Source organism: Centrocercus urophasianus, unplaced genomic scaffold (assembly GCF_019232065.1).
Source record: "Centrocercus urophasianus isolate 14NV4802_14NV808 unplaced genomic scaffold, USGS_Curo_1.0 seq_22, whole genome shotgun sequence".
Classification (NCBI taxonomy): Eukaryota; Metazoa; Chordata; class Aves; order Galliformes; family Phasianidae; genus Centrocercus; species Centrocercus urophasianus.
Window position 1 is genome coordinate 17,885,283 of NW_024884778.1, and position 22,380 is coordinate 17,907,662.

A 22,380-nucleotide genomic window follows, 5' to 3' on the forward strand; every position below is an offset into this window, starting at 1 on the left:
TCTCCCCCTCTCCCCTTCCTTTAAATTAAATAAATGGACAGATACAAAACAAAAGCTGCCTGACAATCCACCCAGCATCTGACCTAGCAGAACTAGGGCCTCTCCTCTAGCCTCAGCACAGCACAGTCTTCCACAGACTGTATGAGGAAGCAGGTTAAATCCCACCACTGGGCTAACCTCTGTACAAAATCAGCATTTAATCCACGCCATCAAATTTGCCAGGCATGAACTGGAACTTGGTGAGGCAGACCATTCAACAGGTGCTAACTAGGACCTGTGATCTGAGAACAGAGGGGAGCTCCCACTGGACAGGATATTCTGGGAGATTTTCCTTGAGCCACATAGCCAGCAACAAACCATCTGGCAGCTCTAGAATGCTTAAACACTTTAACTGAGCAGCAGCTAAGGCAGGAGAGATGAAACCTTTTCAGATGGTCCTCAAACCCTTCACTGGTTCCTACAGTACCTGGAAGACATAAGAAATCACAAAAATCATCCGCTCTTACAAATAAAAATCTTTTATTTTAGTAAAGTAACAAAGCTTTGTATTTACAGATACAGTAACTGTACATATGAATTAAAAATTGATTACTTTCCAAACCATTAAAGTCACCCAGTCTGTTGAGAATACAAACCCCTGCAACCTCCAAGGGCCTTCAGAGCTCCTCTTTCACAAACTCAATTCTCTTTGTTCTGAATTATTTTCTGCTGGTTCTCCAGAAACTCCTTCAGCTTGTTCTCCGTGAGGGTCAGCCTCTGCTCCAGGATGGAAACTGTCTGCAAAACAAAAGGAAAGCTGCCGCCGAGCCACGCAGAGAGACAAGCTATGTGCTGTGCTGTCAGAGGGCAAGGAATGCTATGTTCAAGGAAATACCCTGAGCTATTTCAGAGCTGTAGCACCAGGGTCAAGTGAGGAACCGTCCCAATGTAAGGCAGCACAGTGGGGTGACGAAGGCGAATTACAACTCAAACTGGCCGCACATACCTCAACATACGGCCTGAATTTCTCTGTGCAACCCAGTTACCTCACAAAGGGGTTGTTATTAGCTCCTCCTAAAGCTGAAGTCATCGTGGACAGAGTATATGGAAAAAACATTTTAACCAGGAAGCAATAAAAGCCTCTGCTGAAAATCCTTTAATGGACCATCCTTAGGTAACCAAGAGAGCTATCTGTGGAAAACCACTTTCAGATTCCAAAGATGCTGGAATAACTGATAATAGGCAGTAATTACATTTAATGCTTTAATACCCATAAACAGCAGTCAATAGCTTCATATTCTGAGCATTTTTACTGCCATCAATAACATACCTTGTCAAAAACAAAGGATGTTCAGAACCTCAGACTTCAATAAAGTAATTCAAACAAACTTGGGCTATTTGTATAGAGGTTATAAATAAAAAATCTTTAAATAGCACATTTCATAAGCACACGACTAAGTGCTTGACAAAAGAAAGCAGGTCTCTTTATCTCCATTTTATTACTGGGGAAACTAAAATGTAAAGAAAGGAAATAGTTTGGCTAAGGACAGTTGATAGGCCAGGAAACGACTCCTGCAAAACCATTTGGGAAATGAGAGGAACAGCTGGAAGGGATGAAGTGAAAACACAGGCATGGTGAAAGCACAACACCCAGCACTACTATGAAGACGTCTCTGTCAGCCACACTGCAACACCTCATCTTGACAAAGTCAGGAAGGGCTTTGCATCATAAGATTCACCACAATACACTTCTTTTCTCCCTCCAAACACAGCTCAAATCTTAGCTGAGGCTCCAGGCAGCATATCAGAGCTAATAGGGGCCAACCACACTGCTACACACAGCGGTGGAACAAAGCACAAACACAATGGACTTCAGAACACATCAAATTTGAGGAAGAGTTGCAAGGAAGGTCTTGTCTGCTTCATACTTTCATGTAATTTTCATTCCAATGAATTCGTAGTGAGCACTGTTTTGCAAACTAGAAAAGGAAAAGGAGAAAGATGGGAGATGCACTGAATTCAAAGAGCTGATGAGCACAGACCATTTTGAATACACAGTGCTTAAAATACGCAGTCATAGGAAGGTGTGGGAAAGTACAAAAATGCCATTACTGATACACACACACACACACCACACAGAGAAAGTAACTTCCACACAAAAAGGCTACTTCCTTTTCAGCTGACAGTTTTACAATGTTTCTATGGCCTATTCCCAAACCAAACCCTTGTTGGGAAGCAAATTAACCCATGTGTATTCAACTGGTGCTACTTTTCAGAAGGTGATGAGCCAACAACCCCAGGAGACAAACGCCACCAGCCCGGGTTGACCAGACGCAGCTTTGCACTCAAACTGTTTCCCTATGGCAGGATTACGGCAGGGAGGTGGTTGAGTCTCCATCCCTGGCTGTGTTTAAAATCTGTTTGGATGTGGTGCTCAGGGACAGGATTTAGCTGAGGGTTGTTAGAGTTGGGGTAGGATGGTTGGGTTGTGGATGGACTCGATCTTGAAGGTCTTTTCCAACCTGAGCGATCCTACGATTCTATGACTATGGGTTCTCAGTGTCAGAAGCCTTATCCATGTGTGCACTGCATACTGGAAAATGGTGGAGAGCCACACAGAAGAGACAGCATTGCATCATTTGCACTTTTTAAGGTCTGGAGAAAATATTCAGCTTCATCCTCCCCTAAGCTGAGACACGAAGCAGTCTTATTTGCTTACATGATGATAAACTTCCCATCTCATTCCCCCGTGTTATTGCAGTGACGGTGGCCCAAGTACAATCCTGCAACAGTTTCAGCTTTTATCAACATCTTCTCTTTAATTCAAATCAAATACTTTCAGTGGGGACACGGCCTCCAGGCAGAGGCTTTTGCAGAGCCCTGTGGGGCAGTCCAGCTGGCTTCTTTTGAGAATTACAGATAAGCAGAGCCCAGCAGCAGCTGAATGCCAGCAGAAACCAGTTCCTCCACTGCTCAAGGAAAACCCGAGCAGCAGAGCAAAGGACATTTGTGTTCCTCAGGTGACACAGACTCCTCATCATAGCCTGTAGCACATTCTGGAGAGCAACGAGACAAATCCCTGTGGTTAACCACAAGAGAGAGCAGTCCAGACAGAAGGCCAGTAATTAACTAAAACCAAGCACTGAGCACGGAACTGAGAGAGAAGCAGACCAGAGCATAAAAACATAAATAACGCTGTGCACACTGGGCTACAGGATGCCTAACAAGCCGGGGATGAGACAGGGTTTGATTGAGTAAAGGACAGGGGATGCAATGCTGCTCTGGTTGAGCACTGCGGGACCCTTCAAAACATTTATCTGCACAATGCTACTGGAATCAGGTGCTGGTTGTGCCTGCAAAGGATACAGCCAAACACCAACCGCAAAGCGCAGCACTGCCTCTTGCAGGCAAAACGTTACACACATTTCCTCTATTCCTGACATCATGAACCATATCATAAAATCCCTTTCTGCACTGAATGTAGAAGTAGTTTCCTAGTTTTACTTCTGTAAAAAGATTCCTAAAGTTCACTCCACCCCTAATGGTTGTCAGCTGCTGTACAGCCAGGGTTAGGAAGGCCCACAAACACACTGGATGAGCTTTTCTAAATATGTGTTCCTTCCACCTCCCAACACTTCACTTTCTCAGATGCCTGAATCAGTTCAATGCTCCTCAATGAAAGAGTACAGAAGCAGCTTTGGTGGTCCTGCAAAGGGCTTGGGTTCAGTCACAACAACAGCACTATCACTTATAACACTCATTTCAACTTCTACAACAGAGAAGGCACACAAAGTACCTGAAAATTCCAGCACTGTCAACTTTGCCAGACCAAGCAGCATGGTCAATGCCAACGCTGCAGCAGCCAAACAGGCCCTGGAACTCAGCCAAGGCTCTTCATTGCATTAAATCAGACATGTCCAACCTGCAGCCCATGTAATGCAGCGTGCCCTCTGACACTGTGCCATCGTGGCAGCAGCCCTTCCCAGCCCAGCTCACCCCCGGTGAGCAACCGAAACATCAGCCCTTCACTCACTGCAGCCCAGGCAAGCCATTAGTTTGGACACCAGTGTACTAAAATCAATCCTAGAGTGCAGGAGATGAGCTACAGCTGTGACAGTGAGCTCTGTGCAGCACAGAGACTCAAGGCACGAAGCTGTATCTCTAACTGTGCCTTCCAAAGCAGAAGGCTCTCACTAAAATGTTTCATCGTGCCTCTCTGTTGATTCAGTAGATCAGAAAAAGCTAAACTGACAGTACTTGCACAGGGTGCTGAGAGTTTCTGGAGGAGAAGAGCTGCGCTGTTATAGCTTCCACAGGTCACGGAGTCCAGCGACAAAATCTGGCACACTAAGATGAGCCAAGGTAAAATATTCAGGTATGCATGTTGAAAATGACTGCATGGCATATTGTTTAGAAACCCAGAACACTCAGGTCTTCTCAACCACAGGGATGATGACGTGCCTCAAAGATGTACTGTGTCCTTTACACATTACCCTATCTAACTCTGGAAGGATGCAAACCACTCAGCTGAATGCACCCAGCTCCTGCCACTCAGTGGCTGAAAAATAACAAGATAATCAAGCAGTATCAAGTGATCCCTCTTAAAGATCTGCTCTTAAGAAAAACAAAACAGATTGTGGGAGGCGTTGCATGTGCCTGCCCACCACCAGCTACATGAAGGGGAAGACCCTCAGAACCTGCAGAGAAACAAGAAGTGTTTCTGAGAACCTGGCCTCGGGACAGGGCTGTGCGAACACAGCACAGTCAGTGGAAGTGCGTGTAACCCAGGCAGTCTTAGAAAGAAACAAAATCCTTATGAGATTCTTATAGCAAGTGTAGTTTAGGAATGCATTTCAGAAAATAATAACTCAGATCATGGTTTATTGAGGACTGGCAAGAAACAAGGTGCTTCATTTATTTCGAGCAAGAGGTCAAAGATGCCACATCTCCAAGAGATGGTTTTGAGTGATCTCTAAGCTCTTTTAATTAAGATTTAAAAATGAAATTCATCTAGCATTTCACAGACTTCAGATTTGGATTTGAATGCTTTATGCATTTTTTTTTTCCCCCCCTAAATGCTGGTTTGGATTTCAAATCATTTCTTTTGGAAAAAAAGCCTGTTTGCTGCTTTTTCCTACTTGCTGGGAGCTCCCATAACCAGCAGCAGTTCAGATATTACAAGCAACATATCAACCAAGACATTTGTGCAAGGCACAGGTAGCAGCTTTTGTGACCAAGAACACCATTTCTTTACTTCTAACTGCTTGTCACTGTGTAAGGATTTACTTTATTGCACGTGGATTAAACAACAGGTTTAATACCTCTCAGAAAAGAGATGGCATTTATTCTAACACGCACTTCAAAGATTGTTTCCCTAAAACGTAGGATGTAGGCATGATAATCATCTGTATTACATGCATTGCACACACATTTAGTTTTAATTAGGAAGCATCTCATTTCTCGCAGTCTTTTTTCACAGTAGACAACTGCAAGTGTCTGGAGTGCAGGCAGGAGCATACAAACTGTTTAATATCACTGTTGCTAATGCAAATTTTTCACTGAAGCCAGGATGCTTACTCACACACAATCCTACTCCAGCTGAGCAGTTCAGCTGCAAGTGCAGAAAATGCATTTCAGATACACACACCAAGTAATGTGTGTTCTTAATATCTGCTCCATTTTGGTTCCAGCTGAAAACCACCTTTACGCCCCACGAGTTTAAGGAGAAGTTATCCAAGAAAAACACAACACCTTTAATCTTCATTCCCACCCCTTTGGATAGACACTGAGATACTGCGATCCAGCCTTCAGTTGTAAACAGACAAACAAAAATCTCTTTCCTCATTTTCACATCTCTGAAATAACAGTAAATAAGAGGATTTTAATAGATTGTTTAGACACTGGCAAGATACAAAACTGCACGGGAGGGAGGAGCAAGGCTTACATGATGCATGCTCATCACTCCCATCCTCTTCTTCTTGTTACTGGATTTGAACTGCCCACTTTCCTACAGAAGGGCACCAGGGCATCTCTCAGTAAGCCAACAACTAATGCAAATGACTTCACATCATATTTCAAGATAGCAAGACTATCGAGCATGTGCTACTCACCTGAAAGAGGCAGCCAAAGACTAACTTCTTTATTTTCATGTGAAATACGGTCTACAGACATGTTCAGAAAAAAATATGGAGCTGCTGTCAGGTTACGTTAGACCACTTTCTTACTTAAAACAAAAACACAGCTTGCTGGTGAAGAGGAAAAGGTAAAGGTTTTATTAAACCATACTTAAAGGACGCTGTCAAGACATTTAAGAATAAAATCACAGAACCACAGAATCCTTAGATTTGGAAGGGACCTCTGAAGGCCATCATCCCCCCCAGCTTGTATTGGTAATGAGGGTCACCTCAACCCAGGTGCAAATCTTACATTAGGATTTGTTGAACCTCATGAGGTTCATCTGGGCCCACTGCTCAAGCCTGTCTCGCCCCTCTGATGGCATCCCTTCCCTCCCTGTGCTGTACTGAACACACCCCACAGCTTGGTGTCATCAGCAAACTTGCTGAGGGTGCCCTCAGCCCCTCAGTTGATGTCACTGATGAAGACATTAAAGAGTATCAGCCCCAGCACCGATCCTTGGGAGCCATCACTGATCTCCAACCGGACACTGACTGCCACCCTCCGGACTCAACCCTGCACCAGTTCTTCATTCATTGAAGATTCTGCCCATCAAACCCACATCTCCCCAATTTGGAGAGAAGGGTTTTGTGGGGTACCGTGTCAAAGGCCTCAACGAAGTCGAGTTAGATGACACGAGTGGCTCTTCCCTTGTCCACTGATGCAGTGATATCACAGAATTTCACAACATAAAAAGGAAGCACATCTATTAGTTGTAACAGCAACTGCTCCATGCTGAAGCAACAGAAACCAGTTTCCTCTGCTTTTATTAGAGAAATCTGATGAGAAGTGCCAAGTGAAGAAACAAGCCTGTTCCATGCATCCTGCTGCACGCTAATGCCTTACTGCTTCAGTGTTTCTACCTTCATTTGGTGGCTGGCAGGAAGACACCTCTTAAATAGAACAAAAACAATCCTGCTATCTTCAAGTGCATGACACTCCATCCAGAGATCTATTAGCAACAGTGAAGGCGTTGGTAACGGATGAGCAGCAGACAATGCAGCTTCAAGCGTGTGGCGCAGAACAAAGCTGTGTGCCAGCAGGAGATGACAGTGCTCAGATGATTTCTTGCTATTACCACTTTCAGCAGACAATTTTTCTCCTTCCCTCTTTTTACCACAATAAACCTTGTAATGATAGCTAAGGAAATGCTACAAAAACGACAGACTCAACAGATTAATTTTACGTTTGCATATTTTTGCAGAATAGTTTATCACAACTTCAAGTTTCCTCCACACTAAATTGACACAGTGCTGGAAACTCTGATAAGCACAGAGAGCAGGAACTCAAGGTGTCACAACAGAAACGCACCCAAGCTCCTGCACTGCCAACCAATCCGAAATTCTTGGTGAACTCATGGATAGCAATATCAATAGAAAATGTCTGGAAATATTTTTGGGGTGCTGGTGAGGTGTGCCTGTCCGTTCCCTTCAGCTAAGAAAACAGCTTAAAAATATCAACCCACTGATGCTGTTAGTGTTATCTTTAAGTGAGCAATGCTCAGGCATTATGTAGCAATGACTTTTAACAGAGCACTGGGAGACTATTGGTATAGCCTCAGCCTTTCTTGAAGGGAGAAAAATGATGAAGCCTGTGATGCCTTGTTTCTTCACAAAGACTTTTTGCTGTTTATTTGTGAAAGCATTTTTTAAAAGAAGCAGTGGCGTCCTTTCACAGAAAGAAGTCACCAACTCCAAAGCTGGAGAAACTGTAAAAATATACATTAGCTTGAGCCTGCAATGTGCAGGAAGCAATGCTCTGTCAGGCTCTGAAAGGAACAGCCAACAAAGACAACCATCCAACAATCACTGCTGCTGTCTCCTCTTCAGATCTCAGTTGTGGTTCCACCTAGACAACACTTAATTGGCACTGACCAGGTGATAAAAGATTGAAAGAGGTGATAAAGGTGCCTTCGAGGGCTCTGTGCTCCCTGCTGTTATAACTCACCTGCACAGTATGCCCATAAAGAGAAGAAAAAATGTGCAGCTACACAAGCAGGTTCCTTTTTGTTACCTTCTGTTTCTTTGCCCTGCTAACTGTACCTGTGCTCCTCCTCCTTCAGGAATCTCCTCTCCTACTCCAAACACAAGGGATTCTTCTACATTCATTTGCATAAGCTTGACAGTTTTGTGCAGACTTGTTTCACTTCTAAATATTACAACGTTACAATTATAATGAAGAATTATGAAACCATTTGAACAACACGTTGGGTACATTTGTGCATACGCATCGTGTTAAAACAAAATACAAGAGACTAGAATCAAAGGAAAACAAAGTACTGTACAGATGGCAAAAAAAATCTACAGCTGAAAGGTTGCTGAATGCACAATTACTCAAAGCAGCTTCTACTTTTTTTTTTTTGTTTGCTTTTTTTCTTTTTCCTCTCCTTACACTATAATTTCAGGGCTAGTTTCAACGTTATCCTAAAACCTCCTAATTCATTCCTCCCCCAGTGATCTCCACTTCACTCTCTTTTTGCTAGGTTTAAAATAGCATTTTGATTTTTTTTTTTCAGTTATGCAATGACTTGCAGAGATGTCTGCATTGCTTTTATCTAGTTTAAACCCCACACATGCCTCTTACTGCAATATTTGCTCCCTCTAAGTACCTATGAAGTTGAAAAGGAGACATTACACAAACTTCATCAGGACCATGGATCTGATTTGTGTAATTAAAGATGAATATCACAATCCAAACTTACTACGGAGACAAAAACAGTAAGATATTTTGTGCATGTACTAGGTTGTATTTCATCATAAAAACACAGAACCAATGTCATAGAAGAGCTTTCTCCCTCCAGTGAAGATTCTAAAGACTATAGAAAAGTGTTTTCTTGCACTTCTGCCAAACGAATTTCAATATCTTTTGGTTTTCACTCTATTTTAGACTGCCTGTAGTCCTACAATGCTTTATATCCCGAAGTCAGCTGTGCTTCAGTACTTGCTGGGTACTCCAGTGCATCATCCTAAACTTCTTTTTGGATAACACGTACTTCTCTGAAGAAAAAAGAGCCAACTCAAGCCAGTAACTCAAGTGTTCAATATTTAGTGATAAACATCTGCTTGCTCTTCCCCAGAAAAAACGTTCAAACTCACAGAAAAGAACTCCCATGCAGTTTTCTTCCTTCTGATGACATTGTGCTCTACAGATCAATGGTGTTTACACCGCCCCATGCCTTCTCCCCACTTCTCACATCCCTCAAAAATATACAATGAAATTTAGCCCCAAGAAATGGTCAGAAACAAACATTTCCTAACAGAAATAATGAGTAATGATTTGGTTAAACAGAAAAGACTGCTTAAGAAGAATTTAGGGACAGAACTAACACACACTGTGATGGATGATCATTAACAGTTGATGCCATTCCAGCACTACTTTGGGGAAGAACAGCATGTGAATGCTTTGCAAGGGCTCAGTTGTTTGCTAGCTGTAGGTGAAAAGCTCATTCGAGAGGTGGGGCCCAGACATGTAAGATGAGAAAAGAACACTGCAGAAATTGAATGGCATAGGTGAATGTTGGGGGCTGGGGAAAGGATCTGAGTTTACCTACAGAATACAACATAACTGGGGGAGGAGCAGTAACCAGCCAGTCACTGAGACAAGAGTTCTACTACCTGCAATTTTAGCCACACCTTCAGATATTACCTTGGATGAACTTTGGCTAATAACAGAAGGTACCAGAGCTGGCCTGTTTAGCTCTCTGCTACACTGCAGCATAACAAATGGGGAAAGAACAGAACCTGAACTAGAAGTTCTGATGTGAGAGAACTGAGATACGCTGACAGATCAAAAGATTCATCAAATTAACCACTAAAGAGCAGAGATTTTAGACTAGCCACATTTATTCTATGAAGCTACTGGAAAATTTCATTATAAAATCAAATAGCACACCATACCTGAGTCAGAACATCCAGCTGTCCTATAATATGCTCCAAGGTATCTGCAATATGGACATCCTCCTCTGGCCGTTCATGGTTCCTACCAGTATCCTGAGATTTTGTTTTCTTAAGATGAACACCACAATCCATTTCTGATGGCTAAAAAAATAAACAGATAGAGTCTGCTACTGCAACAGAAACAATTGGAAAAGATTTTCAGTTTTATGGAAGGTAAACACTGAAGGACAATTTATGGTGGGAAACAGTCTGAGAGGGCAAGAGAAATTCAAGTGTTTGTTCTTTGTTCTTGCCATGGCTGAAAAAAGAAAAGCTGCTGCAAACTCATCTGTCTTCACAGTCTGGAGTGGCATGATTTTTGTTGGCAGTATGTGGTGCATTTTCTTTTCAAAGCCTGCATTAGGAAAGGCAAAGCTTAGATAACAATACTGAAGCAATCCTGAAAGGCTCAAGTTCTGTACGATCAAAGAGCTCTGCGTACAGCCACAGACTGTGCTGGTAAATGGATATTCAATGGAGCCACACAGTGCTATCTCTAAACAGTAGAATTAAATAAGCTACCTGACAGGAGTCAAATTATTCAATGCTAACAGTGTAAGGAAGAAAAGGTTTAGTGCCTTGTGCAGCAAAAGGTTCCCTCCACGGTCTGTTAGTTGTAAGAAAGCAATGATGTAGAACTGAAGCTCAGCTAAAGCAAAATGATCCAACATGCATTACAGACACAGCTTTGATTTAACCCTGATAATTTATCTTTTTAAATCTTGAACCAGTTTTCCCTCCCCAATGAGATTAACTGTACAAGATTACTTTGAAATTTCAATTTCAATTGTTTTAGTTATGCAAGTCTGAATATTCCATTCAGAAGAAATTTTTAAAAACATATACAGATCTTTACTAAGGAGCTTTTTCTTTCAAAATGCTGCATTCCTTCTAGAACAAATGCTATTTGTGTTAATTGTCTGCATTATCACCAGCAGAAGTTTAGAGTTCATCTAACTGAACAATTTAGCCAACCAACACACTAGTCTGCAATTGCAGACAACTTCCTTACCTTACACTGACAGCCATTACTTGGTATAAACCTGAGAACTCAGAGCTTAAAACATGGCTCTCCACGGCCTGATGCCTGGTGCAGTTCTATCCCATGGATGGGACTTACTGCTCATGGGAATGGCAGAAGTTTGGAAAACTGACAAAAAAGAAAGGGATCCAGATAGACTGAAAAACAATCTCTATGTAGCTTCCATTTCTACACTCACACACATTGCTGTGAAGGCATTTTTAGTGCTGCACTTAATCATTCACCTCTCTGCATTTAATGCAAAAAGACCATTTAGAACATTTCATGTAACTTTAAAACTAGAAATGTTTAGCATAGTAAGATTTCTTTTCAGATAAAAGCATAAGGAGAGTCTACAGGCACTCAGCTCACTGTCTTTTCAATCAAGGCTGGTTGGAAATGCACATCCAGGCAGAACATGTTCCCTGGGACAGGACACACAAAGCCCAACCATCGTCACCACGTGCAGTGAAAGGCCACCAGCACACTGCTTGTGCACAGCTGGGTGGCACTGTCAGAAAGGCTCCTGTGGCTGCTATCCAGCCCCCCAGTTAAGCAAAACAAGCAACAAACAGTGTGATGAAAGAGACACTGGACTACAAGAAGAGAGAGGTAATAGGCTTTGGCAGAACTCCTGCTGCTGTCCACTACCTGCTTTTAAGAGCTGCACTCCACTGCAACCAAACCATCAAAGACTATCCAGAGTCCTTGGCCAGCACGGGTCACGCTGCAAAGCCCAGTCACAGGTTTGTGCTGCAGGTAGCCCAAGAGCCACGTGTTGTTCACTGATGCACTAATTTAATCAACTGAAAACATGATCTCGTACAAACACCACTCTGATCGCTGCTCACAAAGAGCCAGGCAGAGAAACTGAGATCAGCTCGCTCCAACCTCTTACTCATCCCACCTGCTGGGATGGAATGAAGATACACTCTGAAATCTGGGACCTCTCTGAGGAGGCCTCTCCAAGAGCGCTGCATAAGGTGCACAACAAAGGTTAAGAATCTGCCCAACACAGGCACAAGATAATCTCACTAAAAATGCCTGCAAACCCTCATCTCGTCACACCTGAAAACATTCAGCAATAAATGCAGCCCACAACATACACAGAAGAATCATAGAACAGAATCATAGAATCCTTAGAGTTGGAAGGGACCTCTAAAGGCCATCTAGTCCAATGCCCTGCAACAAACAGGGACGTGCACAGCTAGGTCAGGTTGCCCACGGCCTGATCCAGCCCCACTTTGAAAGTCTTCAGGGATGGGGCATCAACCACGTCACTGGGTAACTTGTGCCAGCACCTCACCACCCTCACTGCAGAAGACTTTTCGCTTATATCCAACCTAAATCTACCAACTTTGAGCTTGAAGACATTTCCCCTTGTTCTCTCACCACAGACCCTGCTGAAGAGTCTGTCCCCTTCTTTCCTGTTGTTCCCCTTTAGATACTGACAAGCCACTATCAGGTCACCTCTCAGCCTTCTCTTGTCATGTTGCACAGCACCAGCTCAGCCTGTCCTTGTATTCCATTGTGTTCCATTCCATGGATCATTTCCGTGGCCCTTCTCTGGACACACTCCAACAGGCCCACATCTCTCCACGTCTCCACAGGACTCCCCATCTGGATGCTGTACTTCAGGTGAGGCCTCAAAGCACAGAGCAGAGGGGCAGGATCAGTTCCCTACCCTGCTGGCCACACTTCTTTTGATACAGCCCAGGATACAGTTGGCTTTCTGGGTTGCAAGAGCACAGTGCTGGCTCACGTCCACGTTCCCATCCACCATCCACATACAATCACAGAATGGCCCGGGGTTGGAACAGACCTCAAGGATCACGAAGCTCCAACCCCCCGGCTGCAGGCAGGACCACCAACCTCCATATCTAATGCTAGACCAGGCTGCCCAGGGCCCCATCCAACCTGGCCTTGAACACCTCCAAGGACGGGGCATCCACAAATCCACCAGCACACAGGTGAGACTGACAGGTAGGTAGTTCCCAGGCTCATCTTTTTATAACCTTTGTTAAAAATGGTTGTGATGGTGCTTTTTTTTTTTTTAAACACTCAGCAGGAACTTCACCTGAAATGCTTCAGAACTTCCAACATTACTGAAAGTGGTTTAGTGACTACAACACCAATTCCCTCAGGCCTCTGGATGCATCTCACTGGGACCCACAGATTTGTGGGTGTCTATGGGACAATGGTAAAGGATGGGCTTACCACCAGCTCAACAAAGGCGGCCTGCTTCCTCTCAAAGTCACAGCACTTTCCTTTTTTTGTGTTAAACCAGAGCATGTGCATCCCATTTGGATCAGCTTCAGACTTCCCACACCAAAACATACTCTTTCTTTTAAGTGAATGAAAGCTTCTCCTGCATTAAGAAAGCACAAACAGGACATCATGGAGCAGATGCCATGGTGCTTATGCACCACAAAAACTGAGCGGACCTTGAAAATTTAGTCTGACATACATTTTAGAAAGTTTCCAAATATTTAAATGAGATAAAACTCTTCTCTTTCCATTCTTTCATGGAAAGAGACTGCGATGCTCAGCGTGACAGGTTACCTTCCACAAGCAGCCTACCTCCACTCCTGTCACAGGTCAAATACAGAAGTGGCACTAGTTGGAGCTACTGGGTTAAGGCAACAATGCCACATCTCTATCACACTGTCCAAAGAGCCTCCAAATTTGACAGTGGTGAACGTTATTGTGACGCTGTTCAGGGAAAGGCCTGCCCCTGTATTTTAACAAGAACAATAACAGCAAATACATGCACGTAGCAATTGGACAGATCAATACAATGGGAAAGGCATTACAACAGGGGTGATGACAGGAGGACCAAAACAACAGAAAGGTGCTATGAAGGAAGGGAAGAAGACTGCTCACCTGGATCAGAAAATCCTAGGTTTACAGGGGAAAGCTTCACCAAGCAGGGATCTCCAACCAGAGACCCTTCCCCACCAGCAGTCAGCCCTTCAATGAGGTCTAAGAGAGGTGCAGCCAGGCTCCACTCCTTCCTGTCTCACAGCTCAATTGCCTTCACCTGTGCTCCCAGGGCTGACGGTCCTTTCCTCAGGTGCTCAACCAGTAGTTCAGGCCAGGACTCAAAAGTTCCCATACAATGCATATATGTATATATTTCCCATTTGGTAAAAGAACATTACATCAGCCCCACTGTTGTTCATAAAAATGGTGAAAGAAACCCCCTCAAAGACCAGACTACAACTATCCTAATCTTAATAGAAATCTAGACGCTGTGGTGAACCAGACACTACTGATTTCAATTCAAACAGATATCTAGAAAGTTGCAAAGAAATACAGAAAGAGCAAAGAAATACAGAATGGGAACTAACTTATATGACAGTCTGTGCTGTGAAACACTGTGGCTGCACAGAAACCTGAGGTCCCATCTGACTCAGCCGGACGGCGCAGTGCCAGCTGCATTCCACAGGCAGGCACCACAAGCAGCGACTGCTGTTGAGGTTTCATCTGTCTTAGTTTGAGTTCAAGTACACAGTAAATGAACACATGTATTTTCCATTAAATACCTTATCACAACATCCACTTACTAAGCTCTGTGGGTACAGCAAGAAGCAGTTTAACATTACAAGAACAATGGATAAATAGTTTCAGCATATGATACAGCTCTTAGTGATAAGGCAGAAACTGAAGTGATTTACCCATGGCAACTTCTTAGCACAGTGCAGCTACTTGCTAGAAAGAGAAAATTCATCAGCCTTCATTCCAGAGCTCCCTTACTTAACCTTTCATGAAATCTATAACGTTGTAACCAATTACTGTAATGCTGATGAGGAAGTTGAGGCAAGGGTTACCTACAGAATAGATTGCATCAATAATGAAATTGCAGTGGATGATGCAAAAAAATGCTGCTTTTCTACGTAGTGATATTTAGAAAACACACTGACAAGGTAAGCACCTACCTGTTTAATTGCACATCTACATCAGAAAATAGGATTCTCATCAATAAACCCTGTGGAAACATCTGTGTGTTTGTTTTTTTTTTTTTTCCCTCTTCTCTTTGCTCCTGTCCACCAGAAAAGAACAATGGAGCAGTGGGAATAGGGGAGTTCAGCTTTACCTCCATCCTTTAAATCCCATTCACAAAATAGTAACAAGGGCAGTCCTGTCAAAAGCACCTAAGCTGTGCGTTGTCCACACATTCCAGGAGGTCTGTGAGCACAGCTACATCATTCCATCACCTTGTTCTATGTGCCACCTGAGATCAGGGTCCTGTTTCCCACATTCTGTATTCCTCACTTTACATTTGCCACTGTAGGAACAGAAACACAGACAAGAGAATCATAGGGAATGATTTCCACCAGAAATTGAGCTACTGCTCTCTGACTGCATTTGAGGCTGCTCTTGGGAAAAGTTCCCAACAAAAACTGCTAAACACTGAAGCAAAATGTCTATCCATCAACTTAGATTCTCCTGCTACAGATACTTCCACATCAAAAGCAACAGATTCCAAGGCAAAATGCAAACCATACTGAGTGTGAACATGAAGTATGAACAACTTCCAGCTTGTGCTCTTCTTATGCATCATTTATCTCCTTCTAATGAAGTAAATGTGTGTATGCTGCACAAATATTGCCATGCCTATGTAGGTTATATACTTATGACTGTTATGCACACACACGTAAACATAGCTTCCCCCTACTAGACAGATAGAAATGCCTATTTGCTATTTCACTCAGTGGAAGTTTGGATTTCAGCAGAAGAGTTTGAGGTCTTATGAAAAAAATCATGGAGAAAAAAAAAAAAAAAAAAAAAAAAAAAAAAAAAAAAAAAGCTTGAGGCATCTTCACCCATCTCCTAAACCTGGCACAGAATGGCAGATTGGAGAAATATATAAATCTTGACTCCATCTCCTCACTTGGAATTATAACCCAAGCATTACAACAAGTCACGTACAGTAGCAACTTCAGTGGGTGAATTCATCTTAATTAACCTGAGATGGAGCTGAACTAGAAAGGCAATTTTTATTCTGACCTCTAATGAGGGGGTCAACCTTGAGGTCTGATTGTTCCAAACTCTTGAAGAACAATTTATTCGCTGTAACAGAACAAAAATCAAAATCTTACTTCCATGAAAAATCTTGTCAAAGTAGAACACTAAGGAAACAGCTGGAGCAGCACAGCTGCCCCCAGCCGCCACTGGGAAAACTGCTGCAGGTTGTTGCAGCCATTCAAATCCTCTGGGAAGACCAGGCTGGGAGAATACAGGGAACTTGTATTCAACCTCTTCTTCTCACCCAAGTCCTTCTTCAAGACAAGATGGAAAAAATCTGACAAACTGTCTAAAGTAGCACGTAAAACAATGTTAAAGCTCAGAAACAGAGAAGACATGGGCTTTTGTGCATTTACCCTGCACACTCTTTCCTATTTTCACAAGACAGATCAATGGAAAAGCAAACTCAAGAATTTCAGGGGAAAGAGCAACATAGAGGCAAAACTCACTAGCCTGAGAAAAATATAGTTTCATATGGCAAAAGCAACAACAAGCCAAAACAGAACATTACAGGGCTATCAATGAACAGAGGCTTGTAGGAATAACTTCTGTGAAGAAGTGCTGCCATTATCTGCTCATGAAGTTGGCAACAATGGAGAACAGTGAAAATACTTGTTTTGCTATGCTGCAAATTCAGTCAAATTAAGATGCAAAAAATGAGAGAAGGGCACAGGAAACCAATGCAGCTCTGCTTGGGTAAATCCAGGCTTCCTGCTATGGATAAACCTGGAATTGCTACCTAGCATTACTCTCTGATCAGTTAAGAGTTGAACTCCAGAGCTCATTTGGATCCAAGTTTTTCAACAATGAAACTGAAGGGTTATGTGGTAAATGTTCCTCCCAATAGATTTCCTTTCTATGTTTCCTGTTCCTACGGCAGCTCATTTCCACACATAACCATACTTTGGTACTGAGACTTTTGGAGACGTTATTCTCCAAGAGCATTAAGACAGCCTGCTGAACACCTTCCACACTTAATTATGCCATCCTAAATTAAGGAAAGTCCCTTCGTACCTGCCAGAAGAACTGGGGCAAATACAGCCTCTTCAGGCACAGACCACAGCAGAGAATCCTTTTGTCCACATCAGAAAGAACAGCTTGAAAAAATAAGCAGCCTTTTCCTCTGTTCCTGCTGAACCTCTGTCTCCTTGCAAAAATGTGAGGTCACAGGTTACAACAGCCTTATGAGAGTGGAATCCCTTCAGCAAAAAGGAGAGTGGAAAACCAGACAGCTATGAGTAATCATCAGCAACTGCACCCCTTGCAAATGATGTAGGGATGACCACAGAATCATAGGATGGCCTGGATTGAAAAGGACCTGTAAGATCATCTAGTTTCAACCCCCTTGGAGATGCCTTTAACGTCCCACAATCAGCTGTAGTAAGACAGCCCTTTCTTAGCAGGTTCTGCTTGGACAGCAGAATAGCACAGAAAGCAGAAGCAGCTTATCATTTCATCATTGTTGCTCATGTAAGTAAAAAAATCTACCTACCTATTCCAGGAGGAAGGTAACCACATGCCAGGATGAAGCTTCCCAGAGTGGGAAAAAATCCTCAGAGAAATAAGGTGAGAAGCAAATTGGAAAACAAAACAGCAACAACAGAAAAACCCACAACAACTTGCAGGCCACATTTAACCTGAAGGATAACCCTGTTGAAGACATTACTAAGAATTGAGAGAGAAATTCTAAGGCAATAAGTAGACCGAGGTGAAGGAGATGCAAACAGAAATACATGTCTACATTCAGCTGAAGAGAGCTCCAGCTGTGTCTTTCTAGGAGAGAATTTCACAGCGATTAAAAAAAGTACACACTTGTAAGTATTAATGGATGCCAAAACTGGAGGTAGTTTGGAATCCACAAGGTTAAAAAAAGAAAAAGCACATCTGGCCTCTGAGTAATTCAGGAGGAATTTATTTACACAAAGACTGAAGTGCTGCAGTCAGCATGGAGACCAAGGTCAACACTGCAGAAGGAAGGTGGAGCTGGGTTTGGAAGTTCAGCCTATGGGCTTCGGAGAGAGAGCTCTGACCAGCCCAAATCACCGCTCACATCCATTTTCCTTTGAAACAATTTATGACTTACCACCACTGTCACAGCTTCAGCTTTTGTACCAATTGCTTGTCAAACAAAAAAACATGAATTGCAGCTGATGATCATTCAGGCTCTTGTTTGTTCAGAAGGGATTCTTAGTCAAAATGTAGGAGAATCATGCAGAGATGAGAGTTTGTATAAAGCCTCATGGACTACACAAGGAATTAAGTTTCCAATCTGTTTTGGAAAAATAGATACTGAAGAAACAAACATAATCCAATACCTTCTGGAGAAAGTTGTATACTTAGAGTGTAAAAAGAGGCCTAAATGTCTATCATCTCAACAAAAGGCCCATCGGAGGAGTCATGAGCTGTTTATCTTTTCATCAAAAGCCCTTTCCACGGAAGCCCTGCTCTTCTGATCCTCACCAAATCTGCTATGTCAATAGCTTTCAATTGGGTGGCTCTGAAATTGACCACCATTTGCCTTCAACAGAGCTAACTACACTTAAAATATCTGTGCACTTAAACTTTAAAAACAAATAACAACATCATGAAGATCTCCTGGCAGAAGAGTGACAGAGGACAACTTTACATCTCTACCCACGTGAGCTCAGCCTCCCAAAAGTCTACTCACATGGGCAGATCTCAGCACATCGGGAGCTGAAAACTAACCTTTGTCTTCTGAGAGATGGTAATTAAATACTTGCTGCCTTTATCATTTGAACTTATCCTAGAGCTTACCTCCAAACCAAGAAGCCCGCTGGTCTCAGGAGAACTAGCACTGTATCCATGTGAAACACTCACTTCAGTTATATGGCTGCAGGATTCGCAGCTGAGGCGGCAAGAAAAACACCTCCAGATCACCTTATGTCTTCTGCCCTGCTGTGCCAGTTACTTCTCCCACCAGGATACCCTGAGACAAACAAGCAAAGCACTCAAAACTCACAGACTTTTCACTGCCTTTTGAACATGAGAAGCCACTTTTCCCTCTATTAAAGCTTGCAATTCAAGTATTTTTCCTTAGAAAGTTTGATGCAACAGCAAAAAGAATCAGAGGATTAGATGGAAAGTCTCCTCATCATCCCTTCTTTGCCTAGGGAAGTACTTGACACAGCAAGTTATAAGGTGCCAAAAGAATGTCTATAATTACATTGAAGATTGAGTAAAGAATCCCTCCATCAATGAGTATTTCCTATTTTCCATAACTTTACATTAAAATGTTTACCAATTTGGCTCATTCAATGTTTTTCTTGTCATTCATCATCTTCAAGTACGAATGTAGAGAAACACCCAAGCACCTTCCAACTGTCCACGTGATATGAACTGCTTAGCATTTGTTCATTACACTTCACCACACACTGCTTTCTTGGAATTTGCCAAGCAATAGCAGCAAATGCATCCCACAAAGAAACAAGAGTCACTGTACACTCACGTCAGCAATAGCTGCACGTACAAAGCTTTCCTTACATCTGAAAAAACAAACAACAAAAAACACCCACAATCAACCCCCAAAGTAAAACATTATTATCTACCTTCTCTGAAAAATAACCAATTGTGGATTAAGTAAATATTTTCAGTAACATACCAGCTCTGAGAACATGTCCTTTGATCCTATCCAGCGCAGCTCTTCATACAGACCAACCCTTTTGCTCCAATTCTGATCCCACAGCAACTATAGGAGCCCATAATATGAAACAACAGGCAAAGATCTATGACTATTATCACTTTCCTGTAGGTCTTCACCGCTCAATATTCCAGCTTAGGACATAATTTTACTTGTACCCATTACATTCTAGATCAAAGCCACAAACTAGATCAAGATACAGGACTGTAAGACGTTTCTTCCCCTGAGTTCACACAGCACTCACTGTGTTTGCCCTTCACTGACGTTTCCAGGGCAATTAGGGAACACTTCATTGCAGCAGTTACTAGTTTATAAATGGTAAGTAAGCATTTCAGTTTCCATAACTCTGATCTAGCACCTAGAACCTCTCGCACCTATAATAACATATATTTACAATTTATATCAGACAGTTTTAGCATTCTTTCTGATCACATTTTTGTGGTTTATGCTTTTACACCACAGTCATGACTGTAATTCCTACTCATCACAGCCTTCTTTCATTTACAATCATTCTTGCACAGAGAAGTTATGCTTCCAAAGCAAGCTGCATCACCAAAGCCTCATATATTTACAGAAAACACCAGCAGGTGGGCAGAGCAACTTTGAAGTTCACACCTATCTCTGCAAACAAGCTCCATGCCCTGATTCACAGCGAACTTTAACCACTTGCCTTAGAAATTAGCATCTTCTGCAGGCTTCAGTCTCCATCTACCTACTGAAATGAAAACTGTTCCTGAACAAGTTTGTTTTCAAGCTCACCACCCCAACAGGGCTTTTCATGCCTCTTTTACAACACAGGTTAAGATTCTTTTCTTCTTCCTACTCATCTCAATGACCGACTCGCTTTGAAGGCTGCATTCACTTATTCCCTAGCACTTGTATGTTAGACTGACTCTTCCATGAGAAGCTGGATACAAAACATTGTTTTTACACATCCACTGTTTTGATAAGCAGCCATGCTTTCAGTCCTTAAGAAAAAAAAGTTACAGAGCTGTACAACACAGCACAAGCTTTGAAAAATATTCTTTCATTTAAGTAAAAGGTAAACAGATTTACATGTGTCAAGGATAATGCCAGCTCACTGACAATAAATTACAATCTACAGGCCCCTAGCACATAATTATAGTATAAAAAATATCTGCACCATTTCTCTTATTCCAGAAGAATCTTGGTACTACACAGCAGTAGAGAAGAATGAAACAGGTCCTCTTTCCATAGAAGGACATCAAGAGGAGATGAAAAAGCACACACTGCTGCTTTTAGTTATTTTGTTGAGAGAGAAATGGGAGAAATAATAATACTGACGTCTGCTATTCAAAATTAAAAATAAAAAGCAGTGCCTTGCTCAAAACAGGAAGCTTTTCTGAAAATGAGCAGCAGAAGTCAAGCCTTGCAGTAAGCTGCAGCAGCACTCTTCAAAACCAGCCTAACAACACATTTCACTTGAAAGAAAAGAAATTGGGCTGTGGACAGTTGATTAAGAAGTCAGAATTACCACGTTCAGGTTCCACTTACATTCCTTAATAAACCAAGATATTTTCAGAGACATTCATTTCTTTTTAATAGCTAAGAACATTTCGTACCAATTTTAAACTTAACCTGCGGTATTCAAAACAAAGGCTCTCAGAGAACATTATTTTTCTTATTATTTTAGCAATCACAACTGTCTTAATGTTCAGACACTGCATTCTTACCAGCCGTAAGTAAGAGTACAGGGACTAGTCACGTCTTGCATTTCTATTCTCATGAAACACAGTGAACCATCTGCAGAGACCTGGTGCAGACTCTACTTCTGCTCTGCCTGTTCTGCTAACAGGCAGCCACTATTCGGGTGATACTCACCAAAAACTTCACTATCTTGGCTTTGGTCTCACAGATCACAATATGACACGAAACAAGAGCAGGAACTTCCCTCCTCTACAGCAGGACAAAGATGCATCACACTTCCCAGGCAACCATGAAGTGAGAGGCAGTAACACCCGCACAGAATTGAACTGACAGACAACTGGCTACAGTCATGTCAGCTATCACCAAAGCTCTCCACTGCTACTTCCTCCATCCTGCTTCTTACACAAGGACAGTTTTACTGTCCAAGGTTTAACTCACATCAAGTTTCTCTTGATGCTCACAGCTGATCTGGGAGATCTACCGGATCCTTTGCGCTGTTCACAGCAAAAGGTAACACTGGTTACCTCAAGCCAAAGTGTTCCTCCGTGTGGCCAAGGAATAAATAGGAGGTAAGAACACCACTGACTATTATGTGTTATACCCATAACACAACCACTTTCCCTTGCTTTTTATATTCCAATGAAAAAAAAACTGGATTGGAAAGATTACAGATACTGCCACAGAGTTAAAGGTATCAGGTAGAAGTTTACCTTTCAATTAAGACACGTCATGCATGCATACCACCACTCACATCCACTGTTTGAACCATATGCAACAAAATAGTCATGGTAACAACATGTTCTGAAATACTGCAGTTATACTTCAACACATCAAGGAAGCATCCAAAGATTCACAGAATCACAGAATCACCCGGGTTGGAAGGGACCTCAAGGATCATGTAGTTCCAACCCCCCTGC

The 22,380-nt window shown here is 42.4% G+C and overlaps 1 protein-coding gene across 6 annotated transcripts in view; it reads right to left on the reverse strand.

Moving 5' to 3' along the window:
* Window positions 1–502: 502 nt before the first annotated feature.
* Window positions 503–22,380, reverse strand: part of POC1A (POC1 centriolar protein A) — a 55,864-nt gene continuing 33,986 nt past the window's right edge. Inside the window, exons 10-13 of one of the 6 annotated variants that reach the window (XR_006169695.1) lie at window positions 18,913–19,084; window positions 17,152–18,406; window positions 13,327–13,477; window positions 10,110–10,190 (exon numbers count right to left, since the gene is read on the reverse strand). Coding sequence is in view for 2 of the 6 variants with exons in the window: in XM_042823442.1 (XP_042679376.1) it covers window positions 679–777; window positions 10,050–10,190 (240 nt within the window). In the remaining 4 variants the exon portion in view is untranslated. Of the gene's footprint in view, window positions 778–10,049; window positions 10,191–13,326; window positions 13,478–14,092; window positions 15,398–17,151; window positions 18,407–18,912; window positions 19,085–22,380 lie in introns of those variants that run through there. The other 5 variants (XR_006169696.1, XR_006169694.1, XM_042823442.1 and 2 more) reach the window with 5 other exon arrangements.